The 19,497-nt window shown below is 44.1% G+C and overlaps 2 protein-coding genes across 2 annotated transcripts in view; both read right to left on the bottom strand.

Moving 5' to 3' along the window:
• Positions 1 to 3,391: 3,391 nt before the first annotated feature.
• On the bottom strand, positions 3,392 to 4,192 carry LOC103903815 (leucine-rich repeat-containing protein 40-like). The gene has a single exon (XM_009285088.1). It carries the CDS (start codon positions 4,190 to 4,192, stop codon positions 3,392 to 3,394), a length of 801 nt encoding a protein of 266 aa, XP_009283363.1.
• A 7,647-nt stretch (positions 4,193 to 11,839) lies between these two features.
• Positions 11,840 to 19,497, bottom strand: part of COL22A1 (collagen type XXII alpha 1 chain) — a 214,455-nt gene continuing 206,797 nt past the window's right edge. Inside the window, exons 58-64 of the mRNA XM_009285084.1 lie at positions 18,346 to 18,381; positions 18,037 to 18,085; positions 17,560 to 17,735; positions 15,278 to 15,344; positions 13,681 to 13,863; positions 13,236 to 13,313; positions 11,840 to 12,278 (exon numbers count right to left, since the gene is read on the bottom strand). Coding sequence (XP_009283359.1) covers positions 12,091 to 12,278; positions 13,236 to 13,313; positions 13,681 to 13,863; positions 15,278 to 15,344; positions 17,560 to 17,735; positions 18,037 to 18,085; positions 18,346 to 18,381 — 777 coding nt within the window. The 3' untranslated portion in view covers positions 11,840 to 12,090. The remainder of the gene's footprint in view (positions 12,279 to 13,235; positions 13,314 to 13,680; positions 13,864 to 15,277; positions 15,345 to 17,559; positions 17,736 to 18,036; positions 18,086 to 18,345; positions 18,382 to 19,497) is intronic.

The raw sequence follows: 19,497 nt of genomic DNA, 5'->3' as shown, positions 1-19,497 counted from the left end.
GGTGGTTGTTTAGCCTGGTGAAAAGGAGGCTGAGGGGAGACCTCATCGCTCTCTACAACTCCCAAGGAGGTTGGAGGTTTAGATTGGACGTGAGGAACAATTTCTTTACTGAAAGCGTGGTGGGAATAGGCTCTTAATGATTCTATGATTCTATGAAAGTCCTATGCAATTCCAGGGGACAATGCTCTTCTCCTACGCCAGTCTGTTGCAGTACAGTATGGGGTGAAGGGAAATGCATGCACAACTCCCATCAATGCTGAATGTCAGCTTTAACAATTTTCCCCTCTCCCTCCTCCCCCCTACCCCCCGAGTATGGATTATATCTTTTCACCAGGGGTCTATATCCTAGCAGTTTGCCATTCTCTGGTATTAACACTTGAAGTTTTAATGAGCACAGGCAGAGGAGGGTGCTTAGCAACAATACAGATAGATAGTACAACAAATACAGGATAAGCAGTTTGAGATTAGATTTTAATGCCATCTTAATGACAACACCAAGATCTAGTTATTGCTCTGCATAACTATGCCGCTAACACAGATGCCAGAATACTGCACTGCATGTGCACTACTGGGGTTTCCACTTTGGGAAGTGGGATTTTGGAAGCAACCAGGACAAAGGGAGAGGAAGAGGTGACAGACAGCATGGTGTCAGGAAAGAATTTCTTCTAGCTGAATAACATATTCAGTCTGCTTAAGCAGCTTGATGGTATGGTCAAAATGCCCTCACTTGCATTGATTTCTCAGAATATCTTTTGATCCCAACAGACTGGAGAATTACAGCAAAGGTATTGGCACTATTTATTAAAGATTACATTTTCTTACAGGCTTTAACCCCCTTTTTAGCTCCATTCACTCCCAGGAATGACAGGTATATTATTAACAGATATAATCAGGCTTCAGAAATTATGTCTGTGGTTTTTTGAGAGAGGACTAGTTAAACTAATCACGTGAAACCTGGTTGGCCAAAACCAAAAGTAAAAGCTGTGAGATGCTATAAACTCCCAAACAAGCTAAAGTAAGCTTGCCTTTTGGGAATCACTGGCCAAGAAGCAGAAGGGAAAGGCAGCCAAAATTGGAAACAGATCCTCAAGCCCAAACCCTGTGCAATGTAGAAGAAAAACAGCAAGATAGGATCTGAAGAGTTTGTCATGGGACATGAGAAATTGTCCCTTTTACCACTTGTCTAAGATGATGCCCTGGAAGGATTCGGTCTGTTATGCAGAAGCCTCTAAAAAAGACCACAGTTGCTAGAATTTCATTCCCGCACATGTCCCAAAACAGGGGAATAACCTTGTCGTTACTTGTCCCCCACTGCTAGTACTGCCTTTATACCATGCCCTGTACTAGACAAGCTTTAGTAAGGCAGGACGACTGCAGATATTGAATGGGGCGGGAGGAATGGGGAAGTAAGACAGCAGACCTGTTTGAGGCCAGAGAATGGATCAATGGCAGAAACAGGAACAAACCCCCAGTCCTTCAACGTCTTTAATGTTGCCACCTTGATACACCCTCTGTCTGACCTAGCACCAGCTTCAGGAGCTACTTCATACACAGTCCCTTATCATGCTGCAAATCTCCTCTGAAAAACAACCAAGTGCAAAGGACTTACAGTTCATTGTCCTGCTCCCTCATCTCTGACTCTCCGTGCTGCCACAAAAAAAGCCAAGTGAGCAAGGCACCACGGTCCCTTTAATCCTTTCTTTCTTATGTCACACATCTTAGAAATGATCAGCTGCAGGAAAACTGAACAGACTGGGGTGACGTTATTGCATGCCCATTATTGCCATGCGGTGATTTATCACTGTGTGATATACTACTTCTATACTGAATCTGGTTACTGTACCACCAAAAAGTGATGGCTAGTTTGAAAGCTTCACAGATGTCAGGGGCAGATTCGGTGTCAGAGCAGTGCAACAATGTGTGACCACGACAAACAATCAGTTCACGCTAAGAATATCTGGAGTTGTGCTTTTGTCAGCCAGTAAAATTTCAGCATCAGTTCAGATTTCTTATTATCCTTGTGCTGATCTTTGCTACAAGGAGAAGAAAATGACTGAACAAGAGACTTAATTGTCCATGTATCAATGTCTCAAACCCTTTCTCCCTTTCTCTGTGAACCCTGGAAGCACATGTTCATCTCCCAGCAGGCCTGATTCAGGCCCTTCTTTCCAGGAAAAACACAAAGCTGCAGCTTTCTGTACGTTGGCCAAAGGAGAAATAGGAAACAAAGGAGACAGAGGGCAAAGACAAGCATTTATAAGGGAATGAGAGGCTTTCGATGAGAAAATAACGAAACACAAAGATAAAGTCAGAGGGAATAGCCACAGAGAAAACACCCACAAAGAGCAAAGCTAAGAAGAGGTGGGAGGAAAATGCTGATGAGAGGCTAAGGGGAAGAGAGAGCAAAGAGAAACAGAAAAGAGTCTCAGCAAATTTCCATAATGTAACACTGATGAAGCCTTTTATGATTATAGACAGGGATTTTCAGAAATGTTCCCTTGCAGGAAGTTTGCATACTCATATTTTAATATCTCTGAACACTTTCCCAGCCTCGGTAGAAGTGGAAACCTTTTTGCTAGTGCTGCATGCTCTAAATCTGGACTACCCCTGTGCATCACCAAGCTCCATAGAGCAGTATCACTGAGGTCTGCTCTGGAGGGACTGGCACATCGACTCCGGGTCCGTGCTGCCTCCAGAGAGTGTGATAGCCCTGCACTGAAACTGCTCTTCCGGAGAAGCAGGGTAAGAAAAACACTATGTCCTGCCAAAGCAATGGAGACATTGCTTGTATGGTACCTTGTGGGACCTGAACACAGGTTGGTTCTTATCCAGAGCTAGACAGAAGCCTGAGCTGATTCAACCTGTGTGTTGGATGTAAAATACCATGGCAAGTAATGAGACTCTGGGCTACCTGAAGCAAAACCAAATCCACAAGTCTGTATGGCCTTACATGCTTCCAGAAATCTCAGCCTGCGCCTACTTCAAGTCCAGACTCAAGCACTGACTCTGTGTGGAAACAAACAGTACAGATTATTGCTATTTATGTACCACCAGTTGTTTACCTGACTCTATCCTCTCAGACTAGCTATTGCTCATTTTCTCAGACTGAATGTTTGGCCACAACATTTCCTGAGATAGATCTACTTAATTATAAATAGCAAAAAGATTATCGTTGTCCCTGAATGAATTTTTGAAAGCTATACACCGCTGTTCAATACTAGTGTCAAAAAAAAAGACTGCCAGAGAAATCACCTTACAGCAGAGAGGAAGCTTTTGAGCTCCACAGAGTGATTTTTACCAGACTTTTCCTTCTGAAACACATTTTGCTTGTGCAGTTGATTTGTACAGAATAAATCCAGCTCAGTCACTTCATGAGGACGACACCTGTTGTCTAGTCTCTCTGAGTCCTACGAAATGACAAGAAATAGTCTCTGATCTCTTCAGGGCCTCTGCTGCAGACTTCAGGGGGAGGACTTTCCAGTGGATTCCCCTCAAAGTTGCACGAACAGTAATTGTATCCCCAGTCCAGGTTCACCAGCTCCCCAAAGCTTGCTGGAAGGGACCGTAGATGGTTGTTTCCCAACCAAAGTGTGCACAGATTCCTTAAAAGACAGACATCCTCAGGCAGACTCTCCAGTGAGTTGAAGAGCAATAGCAACGTTTCCAGTTTCTCCAGATGCCGAATGCTGGAAGGGATTGTACCTATTTTGTTGTCGCTCACATCTAGAAAGGTGAGGCTCCTCAGCTGGCAGAGGGGTGCAGGCAGTTCGGTGAGGCTGTTGTTGGCCAGGTGGAGGCTGTGCAGCCTTTGAAGTGCCCCCATTTCTGGAGGCAGCGAGCTCAGGCTGTTGTTGCTCAGAGTGAGCCTCTCCAAGTGACTCAAAGTGCCAATTTCGGCAGGGATTTTCTTCAAGTTGTTGGAGTCCACGTAGAGGCAGGTTAGGTTCCTGAGGCGGCTGATCTCTCGAGGGAGCAGCTCCATCCGGTACCTCAGGCAGCTCTCTCGTTCTGGGCTCATCTCCAGGACCTGCAGCTGGTCCAAGCCAAAGACCTGCGCAGGAACCGACACCAGCTCTCTGCCTGAGATCTTGAGTTTCTTCTTCCCTTCATACTTTGGATCGTGCTCTGTAAGGTACCTCCAGAGTGGATCGGGGCCTGTAGAGGCACACCCAAAGGAGGCGGCTGTGTCCATTGACCCACCAGACCCGTGGCTGGTTGAACTGAGACAGTCACTGATGATTTGTTGCACGCTCCACGGACAACCTTTTATGTTCTTGGTGGATCAAGGCCCTCCATCAGCTTTCCTCTCTGCCAGGCACGTTACTAACACACATGCAGAGTGTTTGGGTTGCTCAGATACATCCCACTGAGTAAACACTGGGCGTTCTCACTTGATCAGGTGTTTCCCTTCCAGCCCTGCAGCATATACAAAACCCAGCTCCTGGGCTACGACATTGCCTCTCGCGGCTGCAGCCAGTGAGCTGGTGGCAAATATCTGTCAGTGTTTAGAAAGTGAAACAGCAGCGCTGTGCCTGTGCTTTTCAGCAGATTGGTTCAAATCCTTGTTTGTGTGTAGCTCCCTCCTGGGAGCACTTAGGGTGCCACTGTCTGAGGAATTCACATTGGTCAGTCCCAAGGGATTGCAATGGCTGGGTAGATAAACCACATGGTAAACAGGACAAGATAAAGCACATGGTAAACGGGACAAGAAGACGACAGACTCATAGCTAGTGGCTTGGGAGCCAGGAACCATGAACAGACCCTGTCCTCAGGTCAGTTTGTGCTTTTATCATTCAGCAAACACAATAAAGAACAAATTTTGAAATCTGGAAGTCCTTCTCCCTCCTACTGAGTGTATGAACCCCTGCACCACAGAGATACCATCTTGTGCTGCACTTGCTCTGGCATATTTAAAAGCGAATTTTTAGTCCTCACTGATATAGCTTTTGTAGGAGACATGTAAAATGCCAGGTTTATCCCAAGCCACTCAGCAGAGCATGCGAAGTAGAGAGCAGGGCATTTTTCTGGAAGGAGAAAATTGTCTGTTCGAAGCCTCAGGCTGAAAGAGCCCACCTCTTTTACTTCGTTCTCTAATCCTTAAGGCTTTCAGCTAAAAAATGCTTAGCACAACCATTTCAAATTATTTTCAAGGAGAGGGGGTCTCCACAGCCTCCCACAGGCTACTAAAGGTAGAAGACAATGTGTTAGAGGTATGGTGTAAGCAGGTCTACCAGGTCAGGTCTTGTGAAGGCAGCGCACATCAGCTTTGCTTTCCCACCCTGCTCAGTTCTGATCTCCTCAGCCCAGGATGGTGCTGAGTTTCCAGGGAGCCTGTGTCCCAGCACCAGGGGCGTGTGTGGCTGCACAGATGAGTGGCGAGTGCTGGGAGGCCTCTGTCCAGAAGATGCTGACAAGAGGATTTCGGGATCATTGTTCAACCCTCTGAACTTACACTTTAGGCTCTGCTGTTTTTTAACTGGGTTTCACCCTGAAAAACAGATTTTCAGGGCTGTCGCATACTGGCTGTTACTCTTAACTTGGATTCAGAGTGCAAATACCATAATCCTATTGAAATCAAGCCCTGAATTTCCTCCAGATTCATTTTCAGCATCTGTAAGAGAAAACTATATCACTTGCCTAGTATGGAGCAGTGCTGTGAGGCTGCTTTGGCATTATAAGCTTCTGGGATGCTGGTGGCTGGAGACAGGCCTGCTGGGCTTCCCAGTAAGGACTGCACAAGCTATTGAGCTGTGGCTATCATAGTTGAGTGCACAATGGCATGAGCAGATCCTGGGGACACTGAAAGTGGTTACTCCTGTTCTTTAGGGTCACCATTAATGTCAATAGGGTCTGAAGGCTGTGCTAGCTTCATCCAGAAAGGGTGGACATTTTACATGAAAAAGATTCAGCAGAAGTCAAGAAAGTCTAATAGTTGTTCATAAGTAAGAATGGGTACAATGACTTGGAAATATATGTATGTCGAAGATGAATACAGCAGCCAAGGAAAAGTGAGCTTTTTCACTTGCAAGGGAAAGTTGCTTACCAGAAATGACAGACCACACAACTAACCATAAAAATAAGACTCAAAGTTAAACTCAACTCCCATCAAAAAAGTGCTGAAGAAGTTATTGCAATGAGAGCAATTTCAGACTTGGACGAAAGCCATCTCCCACATTACTAAGGGGAAAAATTTATTTCTAAGAACACATTGTCAAACACGTCTGTCCTGTGAAATAAACCGAATTGCAGTGTGTGCTGCCTTCTGCTTAAACATGCTTATCTCTTCAAATCAAAACCCGAGTCTTTCAGACAGCATGTCATGCAGAGCCAAAGCCGTGGTCAGAGAGAGGTTTTTGTGATGTTGGGCACTGTTCTCCTGTTGCACTTTTTCACAAGTGGTGTTTGACCTTGGGTTTTCCTTTACCAAGGTGGCAGGTTCTTTTCTGCTCCATCTTGCAGGACATCCTTCTTCCTGACGCTGATCGCTGGCTCATCGGGAATGTCAGAGTATGATTAATGACCCTCTGTCAAATTGTTCCCTTGTGCTTTCTACGTAAGGTTCATGATCCAAAATGTAAAATAAAAAGAAAGAGCCCATATTTTCAACACATGATCCCCCTAGAGATTCAGCAGGATATTCTCATTCTCAGTTCAGACAAACTCCAACGAGAATATTACCAGCATCAATATTCTTGAGTCAAGCTACACAAGGTATTCAGAAGTTAGCCCTTACAGTGAAAACCTGCTTTGTAAGGTAACTCTGAAAACCAGTCTCCTGTTCATCATGTCTTCATGCTTTTCTAATCAGTTGTTCCCATTTCACAAGTCAGAAGACAAAAATCTATGTATGTGACTTCCAGGTTTAATCCAGATTGATGAAGCTAAGCAGGCTTTCTTTTCTTAATTCAACTTCAGCATTTGCAAAGGTGTTTAAAGGAAAGTCCAGACTCTGATGGACCCTTATTACCCTAAGGACCTCAGACAGGTGCTGAAATTGGGATGTAGGAGGCAATTGGGTGGCTGATGCAAAGACTATTCCCCCAGCAGCGCTGGCTCTGCAGAGACAGCAGCAAGGAGGATTCCTCGTGGTCTCTGATGGATGCTCCCCCCTATGCAGGGCTGCAGATCAGGGCCAGAGCCTGCCTTCACCCCTAGGCTGGCTCTGTCCTTGTGCTGCTCTTCCTCCCCATGCCATGGAGCAACAACCTTAACCCTCAGCAGCACTGGACTCCAGCTCATGGAGGCTGAAAGAGGTGGTAGTGGATTACTTTCAGTCTACGTTGTTACTGTTGAGTTACTGCAGTCATTTTAAGAAAATTTTCCTGTTATTCCCTGGCACAAGGACAGTACAGGTTTGTGCCATAACCTTGTCCCTCACCCTCTGAGTTGCCTGGCTGCTAATCACATAGCACCCAACATCTCATCATCCGTAACACATAGATCCCCACACTAACTTAGTGGCAACATGAGTAAGTAATGGTCGAAGATAAAGACAGCTACCAGAAGATCTTTTTTCCTTGAAGACCTATTTAATGTAGGCAACACAGCCCAGAGTGCTTCAGCTGACTACTTTAGGATGAGCTGAATCGTTCTCCAGGCTCCACAGTTCACATTGGAGCCACCAAAGTGCAGATGCCATGGCCTGACTCTGAATCCCACTGTGAGAGACTGAGCATGGAATTCAGGTACCTGGACATAAGCATCTTACATCATTTGACGTGATACATAATCTCCCCTAGGGTCACCCACTGCAGATCTGGAAAGACTTCTCTAGGTCCTACACCGTATCTGCCAGTCCCCTGTCGGTGTCTCTGGCACCCAAGACATTGTCAGATGATGATACCCAGCTATGCCTAGGCATCAAGTCCTGCTCCAGAAGTTGCCAAAATGCAATATATAGCAGGGCAGAGCTTGGCCAGTTTCCACATCAAAAGACTGAGCCATCAGTAAACTCTATTTTCTTTTTTTTTTAAAATGGAATTTTATTTATTTTTTTTTTAAATTGCCCAGAATCTAAAAGCCATGCTCATCTCCCAGCCAATTGTGTGGTCAGAGCACAGAGCTTGGGCTTAGCTGCTACAGCATTTGTATTGCTTCTCTGGAAAAAAACCACAAACATTTGGTTTAGTCCTGAACAGAGTAGTCTTGCTTTGATTACACATCTCCAAATAAACATGTAGAACAGAGTTCAGCCTTACACAGTTTAATTATCCTGTATTAACAACAAGAGGTGGGAAAAGGACAGCTCAGGAAAACAGCATCACAAAGCTGTACTAAGAAGAGCTACTCACAAGTGGCAAAGAAGGGAAATAATGCATTCCCTGCTACAGCTTCCAAGAAGCAGCTAATTCAAAACTGTTTAGAAAACAAGTATAAATTGTTAAATAATTTAACACAAAAAATATTTTCCTCAAATGGTTCTGTTGTTTTGTTTTGTCTTGTTTTTTAATTTATTTATTTGTCAGGCAAAAATTTTAATGGAATAATGGTCTGATTGCTATAATTGCAATAATTTACACACTTGATTTAAAAACAAAACAAAAAACAACCCACAGTGATGCCATAAAACCCATGTGTCATCAGCACCTTTTTAATGTGTAAATAATACATTGTCTGGCTCTCTAATGCAATTTTAACAGTATATCCTCTCTTATCACAGGACCAGCCGAAACAAAATCCCACAAAAACATCAGCGTATTCCTGGGTTTAAACCTCAGACTCAGTGAACAGACTTTATGGTGATGTACCAACCCCTCTGTTGCAGAGACAGGAACACTCAGATGCAAAAGCCACAGCCCTCCCTTATTCAAGAGCGGTTAGAGGAGAGGCCAACAGCATTGTCCCTGCCCTATCTGCCACCTCCTGCCTGCGTGGTCACCTTGCAAGATGCTGGACAGACAATACATGTCTACTTGTCACCTTCCAGCACACACAGTCACCTGCTCAGGCACAGTGGCATCTGCATTTTCTGGAGGGCAGCTTCTGACCATGCCCAGAGCTGTACTTGTAGGTTTACTGTCTGCCCAGATGGCAGATCTAATTTGGAAAGTAATCTCAGGCCACCTTTCCAAAGACTGCAAATACCCATGAGTGGACTGAGGCAAAAACTGTTGCAGCTTTTGGTGTTTGAGCTTGCAGGGCAGAAATCCTGCAAATATACACCCTCCTTTCTTACCTTTTATTGCAGGTGGCTTTTTAGGCACTTTCACATAGGGCTTGCTTCTGTAAGAGGTGGCAGCTATAGAAGCCTACCTTTGATGACTATACCCATAGAAAATGGGTGGCTATAAACACAGGTCTTGATCTGGGTCTGTAGCATGTGTCTCGTACTCCTCTCTCACTAGCAACAGATTACGCTTGGTAAATGCCATTTAACTGGCTGGAGAGAAAATGAGATTTAAGAAAAAGCAGGGAAATGGCACCCACTGAATTCAGGGCACAGAGACAGTCTGGAGTGTCTCCAGGAACAGACTGAACAAACAACCATATGCTAGGGAATACGCTGGAGCAAAGGGAATTAGGCTGCGTCCCCTTTTCTGGGTGGAGAAGCTGCAGAGCCGTAGTCTGTGCCTAATCCACGCAGATCTTCTAATTGCTATTAAAGATACAGGTGTGTCCCTCATGTTCCTAACACAGACTCTTGGCAACGGCTCCAACAGACACTCAAATGAAAAGGGTCATCCAAAAACCTATAGATCTCCTTCAACTAGATACCACTGCACCATCTCACTCATTAGGGGTTGGACTAGATGAGTCTTAAAGGTCCCTTCCAACCCAAACCATTCTATGATTCTATGATCTCACAGAGGTGAAAGACCCTGAAATTTGTTTAACAGAACATCGTTATGTATCTACCCTTTGCATGGTGCACTGGAATCTATGCCATGCATGGCACATGCAGACACACATGATGAGAGACAATCTACAGAGGCTGAGGAGTCACCATCATGGCAGGAATTAAATGTCACATTAACACGGCCTAGTTAACATGTTTGACCTCCATAAAACCTGCTCATTGCCATCACATTTATTCAAAACGATGTCTCATGCCATGTTGGGAGGTATCTCTTGTGTAGAAAACCTGTCCTGCCTCACCACTGGAGGGATGAAAACTCACTCAGCCTGGACTAGGAAAAATGGTGCTGTTAAATACAATGTGATCAACATGCTTGCTTAATACTGACATATAGCAAGCTGACATAAGATGCAGTACAGTAACAGATAGACCATTGAGAGTTACTTAAAAGTGGTAAGCTTTTCACTTCATGGTATTTTCACTTTGATTGGTCTTTCTATAGCAAGAAACACAGTAAAACCAAATCAAAGAGTTTATTTGCATAGGAAATAGCAAAAATAGCACCACTGAGAGCTACACAGTAAAGACTTTGTTTAACCCTGGCATGTGAACGTGTTATTTAATTTCATTTTTCAGTAAAGCAGAGGCAAATTTTAACTGCTGCTGGGTGAGAGAAAGACTCCAAGGCTGGCAAATGGTTATCTCTGGGCTTTAGCAGTGGGGTCTGATTCGGGGGTGGTTATAGACAGCTGTGGCTTATACTCAGCTTAGCCAGTTTGGAAGCACCATGCCATATGGTGAATGTGCCAGCAGGGCAGGGTGCCTCTTTTCTGTCTCCAAAAGACCTGATGAGATTTCCAAACTCATTCAGCACTTAGTGCCTGTATCAGGTTCATTACTCCAATCTCTCAATACAAACTGCTTTGTGCAAAAGAGTTTTGAAAATGCAGCTGCTTTGCTGGCTGGCACATACGTCCGAGGCCAGATCACCTCTCAGATCCACACCTTTGTGGGTGGGATTGTCTTGGTCAGAGGGTTAAACTCACAAATGGCCGATTGTGAAGGTCTTTTCAGACTCCATCCCCTCTTCACTTGCTCTTTGCATTCTCAAGTTGATTTTGGCAATTAGCTGATAGGGGAAAAGGGACAGTGTCTGACTTTTTGCTTTCACCCTCGAACAAAATTTCCTCTGGGTTTCTGAAGACCTCTTTTTTCTGACCCTTTCATCAGAGATCAACCTTCCCATAGACCAGCCTGCAGCTTCCCACCTGCCCTCTAAAACATGACCCTGCCAAGTTATAATCATGGCGGATCATCCAAAACAGTGAAGTTGGGTCACACTTGGCTTCCGGAGATTTTTAATGCCAGGTGTTTTCTATGCTGCTCTGGCTGATTTTTGGGTGAAGCAGTGATAGGGAGCTGTGTGTGCGCTGACAATGAAAAGGGGATTTGGCATCCCTGAGCTGATGCAGGACAGCATCACGGCTTTTTGCAGAGGCAGCTCCCTGACAGAAGGAAGCTAAGCTCCATCTGGTAGGACCAAACCCTCCGAGTACTGAAGTTCTTGCACAGGGGGCAGTGAGGAGGTTTAGATCATCTCTGTGGTCTCTTCAGGCCTTACTGTGAGATCCCACATGGTCCCATAAAAAGTAGCACCTATAGGATACAGATTCACTTATGGGCAGAAGAACATTAAATTTAATAGGGAATTTCTGGGAAACACACATTGGCTGTTCATAACTGTCTGTCCATTGTGAACTGAAGGTACTGGAGACCTCTTCCCCAGTTTTGGCATGGCTTTGCCTTCCTCCCCTCCATGTGGATGGCAGATAGCACCAACAATCCTGCGATCAGCCTGTGTCTCACAGTTAATGCCCCGGACTGCACAGTGCAGGATTTTATTTCCATTTCAAGGGTGAGGGGTAAAGCTTTGGAAAGAATTAACCAGATAACAGACAAAAATTTTGGCATCAGAATGGTTTTGCATAACAGCTACACAATGCATCGATACTGTATGCTCTTCAAAAGAGGAAAAAACCACTTATTTTTAATGTTGTAATATGCCCTGATGTTAGAGAAAACAAAAACAAATTCACATATCACATCAAAGATAATAATAATAATAATAATAACAATAATAATAATAATTCATAAAAATAATCTGACCGACCGGCAGCATTTGTTGGCTTTAGAAGGCCTCCCACAAAAGAAACACAGTTGAAGACATCTGAGAGCTCTGGGCAGGCGTGATGAATTCAAGTTTTAAAAACAAGTCTGGGGATACTCCCTGCATGCTAGGGCCCTTTGACGTTAACGGGTCTGGCAGCCAGGCTTGCATAGTAAGCGCACTGAGTGGGGTCACACTGTCCGTTGGCTCCCGGAGGTCCCTGTGGACCCGTGAGACCAGGCACACCAGCTTCGCCTTGAGGGCCAGGTGGCCCTGGCATCCCATCTTTGGCATAGCCAGGCTCCCCTGGGAGGCCTAAAATAAAAACAAAATGCCCTTGGTGAGTGATACCCCCAGGGTGCAGTGCTCAGCAATGTAACATCACAGGAGATGGTTTTGCTGCCAAACTGGGATGCAGACATCAGCTTCCACAGACTTAGGTCTGGCTAGTATGTATCTACAAGGAAGTGACAAGTGTGTCTTCTCTGAAAGAAAGATTTTGACCCCTTACGGCATCCTTGGGCTGCACAACTCTGCTATGGCTGCTCTTCCTCTATCACCATGTTGAAGTTGTGCAGCTGCATGAGCCAACTAATGACATGTAGTCCTCACAGAGAGGAGGTGAGGATGGGAAAGCTTGAGGCAAGAGCCAACTTCGGGAGATAACTCATTCGTACGAAGCATAGTGGGTCCATTGTTCTTTTAAGGCAACTCAGGGCCAGTATGCCAAATTCAGACCATGGAGTTATGAAGGCTTCCCATAGTTTGCTACCCCAACAAAGCAGGATGAAGGCAAAACTGATCAAGGGCTCCTAATTTCAAATTAGAAACGAAATATATTTGCTGCTGCTTTGTCAGCAAAGGTAAAGCACGAGCTGTATGCCTGAGGCACAGGTGTTGGATATGACCTTTTATAACATCTGAAGCTGCCTGGATCTCTGGGTTCAACTTGGTCACAACAAGATTCTGGCAAAGGCAGATAGGACATTTCACAGCGTATCTAGTAATTAAAGCTTCACTTTGGGTATGTCCCAAAGGTCAGTTAACCTAGCTGTTACTGAGATGGATCATTATACCTGTCAATCAGGCTGAGGAAACAAAGGTGGCCAGGTGTGATGCTAGTGATATATTTCTTCCCTTTTGGCCACTTTCTACAGAAATTGTGTATGCTGTATTTATGTTATCCTGATCGTCTATCTAATATGGCAGAGACCTGTGTCCTTGTAGCGATTCTAAGTGATGTGTTTTGTGGGTTGTTCTGAATAAACACACCTGGAATTCCTGGAGGACCTATTTCTCCTCGCTGGCCAATGCCAGTGTCTCCTTTCTCACCCTTTGCTCCTCTTTCTCCTGTAGAGAGGGAAAGAAAAATAATGAACTGATAAGCATGATCTACGGAACTAAAGAATACTACCATAGGTCTTCCATCCACACTGAAGCCCATATATTTGCTAAAAATAGTTCCTAATTGTGGCCAGTCCTCTGAGATGGGACATTAAGTGGGAATGAAGACTCACCCCACTCCAATTCTGGCCAGAGGTGGAACACACCAGCAATTGCTGGTCACATTCACCACCTCTGGTTCAACAGACTGAGGCTGCTTCTAACACGTGCATTTTGAGGCCCACTTAGATGCTACTAACAGAAGAGGTGGACGCCAAAGTGTGGTAGACACATCCCTTTATCTGACTGCCCAAACACACCAAGTTTCACTCACCTTTGGGTCCAATTGGTCCAGGTGGCCCTTCAGACCCAGGCTGGCCAGGCTGGCCAGGCTCTCCCGGAGGGCCAGTTCTTCCTGGGAGTCCTTCCTTCCCAGGGGGACCAGGAGGTCCTGGTCTGCCATGGGATGCTTTTACATGTGCAGGCTGTATCTGAGCCAGGAGATAGGCTAACTTTGCTGTGAAGAGAGGGAAATAAGTTTGTTAGACTAGAAGGTCAGTGCTCCAAGAGATGGAGAACCAGAACCAGTGGCCCAGTAAAGTCCAAGTATTGTCACAGATCAATTTTTCAGGGTCACCCATTTGTTGTCCCCACACAATCCTTCCCTATAAGCCATGATGGTGCCTCCCTGACCCTCTCTAAATTATTTAGACCTCATTTCTCAGTAGCTTTAAACTTCTCCTAAATTTCATACTTAATCCTAAACACCTCTCTCATCCTCTGCTCCTTGTCCACCAAGGATCTGAAATGTCCTTTCCTTTAACTGTGCAGCTGGTGGATTTCTGTCAAACTGGAATAATTGCTGCTCTGAATGAAAAGAAGAGCCTATTTCCACTGCTTCTGCTACACAGAGCAAGATGTTACATGGCTGCTCTGTAGGGAGAAAGCTTACCTTCCTTGTTCTGGGCTGTTACACATGTGGAGTTAAAGTTAATGTACCCATCTTGGGCTGTGAAGTCAGAAACTGTAACTAAGGCAGCTCCCTGCGTCAGCATATTCTCCAATTTCCAAGCAGGCACATTGCTTGCTAGTTCCATATTAAGACCCTGAACAGCCTCGAGAGCTCTTAAGACCTACTCAGCATCACAAAAACATCCTACAGAATAGAGGGAGAAGGGTTTTCTATCTTCTCTTCATTGATCCAAAATCTTGAATGTTTTTAGATTGGCATGGAATTTGAAGTCTGAGAGTGTGTAAATAAAATCCTTCAAATAAATCACTCTGTTGAACCGTGATCTTTAGCATGGAGGAAAATGCCTGCAGCTATGTGTCACCTGCTCCAAGAGCTGTGTGAGAAGAAGCACTACAGCTCTGCATTTCACTGTAGATGGGGTCAGTAGTGGTCTGCAATTCACGTACTTTGAGAGAAGCAGCAGCCCACATCCACTCCATGCCCTCTTCTCATACTGATGGGTACCAAATGTCACATCCAGAAATCAGGAACATTTCTGCTCCAGCTGGAACCTCAAAAGCAAGTTTATGTCCTACTCTGATTACTTTCTCTTTCAGGGCACCGAATTAATCTGTTTGAATTTGTATCTTCTCTTGTCCTACCACCTCAGCCCAGGCATCTGCAGGAACGAATCTGCAGCAAAGCTGTTTTCGTAGGAAAAAGCCATGAGGTGCTTAGCACAGGCAATGGCCTTGGGTTGAAGAAGGGAGAAAGTCCCTGTGCTATTGCTGGGAACATCAAGCCGGGGGAACGGTAAAGCTTGCTAAGCATGTTTCATTTTACACATTCCTCCTTCCAGGCAGGCTTGTTGCAACATGGCCTTCCATAAGCAGGAGAGGTTCAGGTGCCACCACAGCTATGGAAAGTATCTTTCATACTCTCAGATATATCTTCTGGCTTCCCAGAGCAGATTACTTACCATCTAGCTGCTTGGCTAATTCCTCTTGGATGAGCCTTCTCAAAGTCTCTAGAGATGGGGATTCCCCCTAAAGAGTAATAATCACAGCAATAACAAGACATAATAATCACAGCCAGGGGATGTGCAAATTAAACACTCCACAAAAGGTTTAGTGGGTTGCATTTCATCACCCACAGTATACACAGGGCTGCAGGGACTGCCTGAAAGAAGAATGTAAAGGGACTCAAAACATCCACAATTCCCAACCTGCTGGCAAGCCATGGGCTCAACAGCGTAAGCAGGGAGCCTGGTCAGAGGGCATAGTTGGGACACTGTCCCTGTCTCCTTCCTAGAGAAAATCTCCCTCCTATACACTCATAGGAGAAGTAGTAGAAATCGAATCAGGAGACAACCTCTACCCTACGAGATCATAGTGGAAAGCCTACCTCCTTTTTCAGCCTTGCTCGTTTCCGTGCAGAGAGAAGCATGCGTGCCCTCAGGGTAGTTAAAGTGGGTATCTAGACTTGCTATAAACACTCATACCGGATGCATCGCCTGCCAACAGGCCTCATCTCGGGGAACGAAAGCCAGTTTACACATATGATACCCGTTCTTCCAAATGAGTACAAGGTTCTGCCTGATTTCAGGCTGTTGAAGGGAGACAGGGGATGTGGCTGCCTAGCCTTGGTCCCCTACCCAGCCTCCAAGGGACAGTAACTTTCATCCCCGCTCTCAGCTCTTTTGTGCGACGTTGCTGTTGGACAGCTGTAATGGCTGTCAAAACTCAAAGCTATGTGAACAACAGCTCTGGATGATGCAACTGAAAAAATGATGAAAGCATTTTTGGTAGGCTGAAGGAGAATGTTTTAGGTTGTGGCTTTCCAAGAAAATAAAAAAAGTGGTTTTAGGGTAACCAGACTCTTGTCTTTGCATAAACTCAAAAGAGAAAATGTAGCTATATTTAAAAAATAAACCATTTTGAACCAGGAAGATCAAATGTTTTCCTTTGTAAATCATAAAGTGAGATGTTTCACTTGAAATATACTTCTCATTTTTTGGCTAAAATTATTCTTTGAATTTCTGCCAGTTTTGAAAATAGTTCTGGTCAACCTAAAGGCTGCATTCTTTTGTGTATGAGTTATTTGCATGAAAGTGTTGCTTTTCCCTAACACCTATCCTTTTAACATACAAGGATACAGTCTGTCCTCTGTGTTTATAAAAACCTCGTGAGGTCTTCTGAATCAGAAGTTACTCTTCATTAAGAAATGTAGATTTTATTAAATAGCTAAGAGACATTTCAATTTTAACCAATAACATGGTCGGTAAGTACAGAGTTGGTCTATTTGCTGCCTTCTTCCCAACACAAATTTTGCCTGAGAAAAAGATGTGTTTGTTGGTGACAAAAGAAACAATTTTGTCATTAAGTACTAACCATTTGTGATGGTTCTTAGTGAATATCCCAGTAAGTAAACATGATTGTGGAACATACTTTGAAGGCTTACAAATTATCTTTTCAAGTTTGAACCCTATTAGTTGCATTAAGCCTCCATAATCATCACTGGATTTCATCAAATCTCTATGTTGTTGAGACATGCAAAGAAATGCTCTGTCTAAAATTTACCCAGCTTTTACATCAGAGCTTATTTCACTGTTTATTCCCTTCTGAGGTAATCTCAAATTCATCCTCAGGATGGACATAGTGGATTCACTAGTGTTGGTAGTTTTTCTCATTCTTCTGCATACATTACCCTCAGGCACTCTCGGTAGCGAGATTGTTTCCCGTTAGGGGAAAAAAAAAAAAAGAGGATCTTAAACAAAAATAGGATTTCATGAATTCTGATGAGCTGACTCCAGGATTTCCAGGAATAGAGCAGTGACCTTTCCATGGCTCAGCATTTTGTCTCTCATAACAACCAGTAGCAGAGGAAGGCGTAAGACCTCCGTATGAAATGCTATGCATAAACACCCTTATAGAAAGAAGCTTTTGCAGACTCCAGACACATGGCTATAGTCACATGACCTGATTTAGGCTTTTAGGGGTATGAGGTGTCAGGGACTGGCCGCCCTGGCTATAGGTCTGGATTGCTCAGCTCTCCTGAAGTTCAGTCCAACACCCCCACAACACATTCCCGAGATATGCTATAGCTCTCCTTTTTGTGCATCAAGAAATAAAAACGCTGCCTCCCCATTATAATACACACTTGCTTTGGTTTCTATCAGCCTTACTGTTATCTTAGGTACTTTTCTGATCACACACTGCGGCAGTAAAACTACTATACAAAGCCCTTCTCTGGCAGTCTTACCCTTGGTCCTGGAAATCCTGGCTGTCCTGGAGGACCGGGAGGTCCAACTTGCCCAGTGTCTCCTGGGGGTCCATGAGGACCCATCAGTCCTGGATGGCCTTTATGACCAGGTATCCCAGGATCACCTGGAGGGCCCTTTTCTCCTTGAGGGCCTTTTTCGCCTTTGATGCCAGGCTCTCCCAAAAAAAAAAAAAAAACATCCCCACCACAAAATAAGAGGGAAACTTCTGATTTCCAAGCACAGCAAAACACAAACAGCTGAGCTGGCAAAGTTACTGAATACAACATCTGGTGCATTACAAATGATCCACAAATTATTACTGACGAAGAATAGTTAAAGAGAGGGCTGGGAGGGTGGGGAGCACAGCAGATCTCTACAGGCCATGCTTCACTCTTGAATGACCCCTTCCTTGGCCCCTAACTCAAAATAGCTCTCTTTATTTCAACGTAATAAAATAACTAATAATATTCTCCAACCTACCCTCTCTCCTCTGGAGCCAATTTCACCTGGTTTCCCTGGTGCACCCTGCAACAAAATAAGGGTGAGCATGAAAGAGCTATCCATAATAACAGTAAATAATAAAGCAAATGCTTTTGCAATGATTCTTATGACCTGGTGAAAATTTATTTTCCTGTCAGTCCCACAGATTCCTGAGAACTCCCTGTCTCTTCTCAAATATCAACAATACAAGAAAAAAATCAATTTATTGCAACTCAGGTAGCATCCTTGATGTTTTTTCCCCAAGACACGAGCCCTACTTTGAAACAACTGGCAATTTAACTTACCTCTTTTCCGGGAGGACCTTTCTCTCCTGGTTCTCCCTGAGAGAGAGAGAGAGTGAATTTAGCACTGCACTGCAAGGAGTTGGAAGAAAGACCCTACCTAATAACCACAAGTCTTGCTTTCTGTTTAGAGCCCAAGTTTTCTGCTACACAGCAGCGGGTTTGGATGATTTATCCTTATCCTACTGCTATAGGTCATTCCTGGAAAGACATATCCTACTATTTAGAAAGCATTTTTTAGTAAAGCTGCATACCCTGTACATGTTTGTAAATAAAAGGAAGTAATTTCTACCCAACCAGTTGAGATCAGGACAGATGTTTCACTGAAAGTGTGTTCCTGCTTTCAATACATTTTATTCCTTTTTCTTACAGACATTTCACGAAGCTTCGTACACTTTACTTGGGCTGGTTTAGCTTAAGCAGTGCCGATGTTATAGCCATAACAGTCTAAAGATGTAAAGGAAGTAAATTTTGTAAGAAGAGGTACCATTTTGTATTACACCAGCTGAGATAATGGAAACAGAGTCAGTGATAAAGCAAGTTGGAGCCTGAAAGCTTGCCTGTGTTTCAGAACTATATCATAGAATCACAGAATCATAGAATCATAGAATAGTTTGGGCTGGAAGGGACCTTTAAAGGTCATCTAGCCCAACCCCCAATATCAAATAACCTCAATTTAAACAAGCACCTTATTAGGATTTTTTTTCTATACTCTTCATTTATAATGTAATAATTAGGCAATACAATCTTCACATTTTAGCATTTCAGTGAAAAAAAAGTCACTGCAGTCCTGAAGTGCACTGATAAAACAAAGCAAACATTAAACTAGTTATTGTTAAAATTCTGCCCACTTTCCCATATCATGAATGGAAAGATTCATCTTTATAGTCCATTTACAATCCACGCACATGATCATATCTATAATGTGTGCATGCAGGTGGTATTTTTCACATAACCTGGAAACATATATAACAACTTTGACAGCGCTAGCATACATCCATGTATGCATGAGCAATGTAACTAATCACCGATGTGTGATCACATCAGCTCCAAATTAGGCAGCATCAGACTCACTCAAGTATTCCTTAGGGCCACTTCAGTTTTAAATGGCCACCACGTTTGTTGCTTTAAATTAATTTTCCAGAGAAATATTTC

Source organism: Aptenodytes forsteri, unplaced genomic scaffold (assembly GCF_000699145.1).
Source record: "Aptenodytes forsteri isolate BGI_AS27 unplaced genomic scaffold, ASM69914v1 Scaffold182, whole genome shotgun sequence".
In the NCBI taxonomy this organism is placed as follows: domain Eukaryota; kingdom Metazoa; phylum Chordata; class Aves; order Sphenisciformes; family Spheniscidae; genus Aptenodytes; species Aptenodytes forsteri.
Note: the sequence above shows the minus strand (reverse complement) of the source record. Positions and strands in the feature narration are given on the sequence as shown.

Bases quoted from the DNA above. Each gene is read 5' to 3' on its own strand.
- LOC103903815 (XM_009285088.1), bottom strand. From the start codon at position 4,192: ATGGACACAGCCGCCTCCTTTGGGTGTGCCTCTACAGGCCCCGATCCA.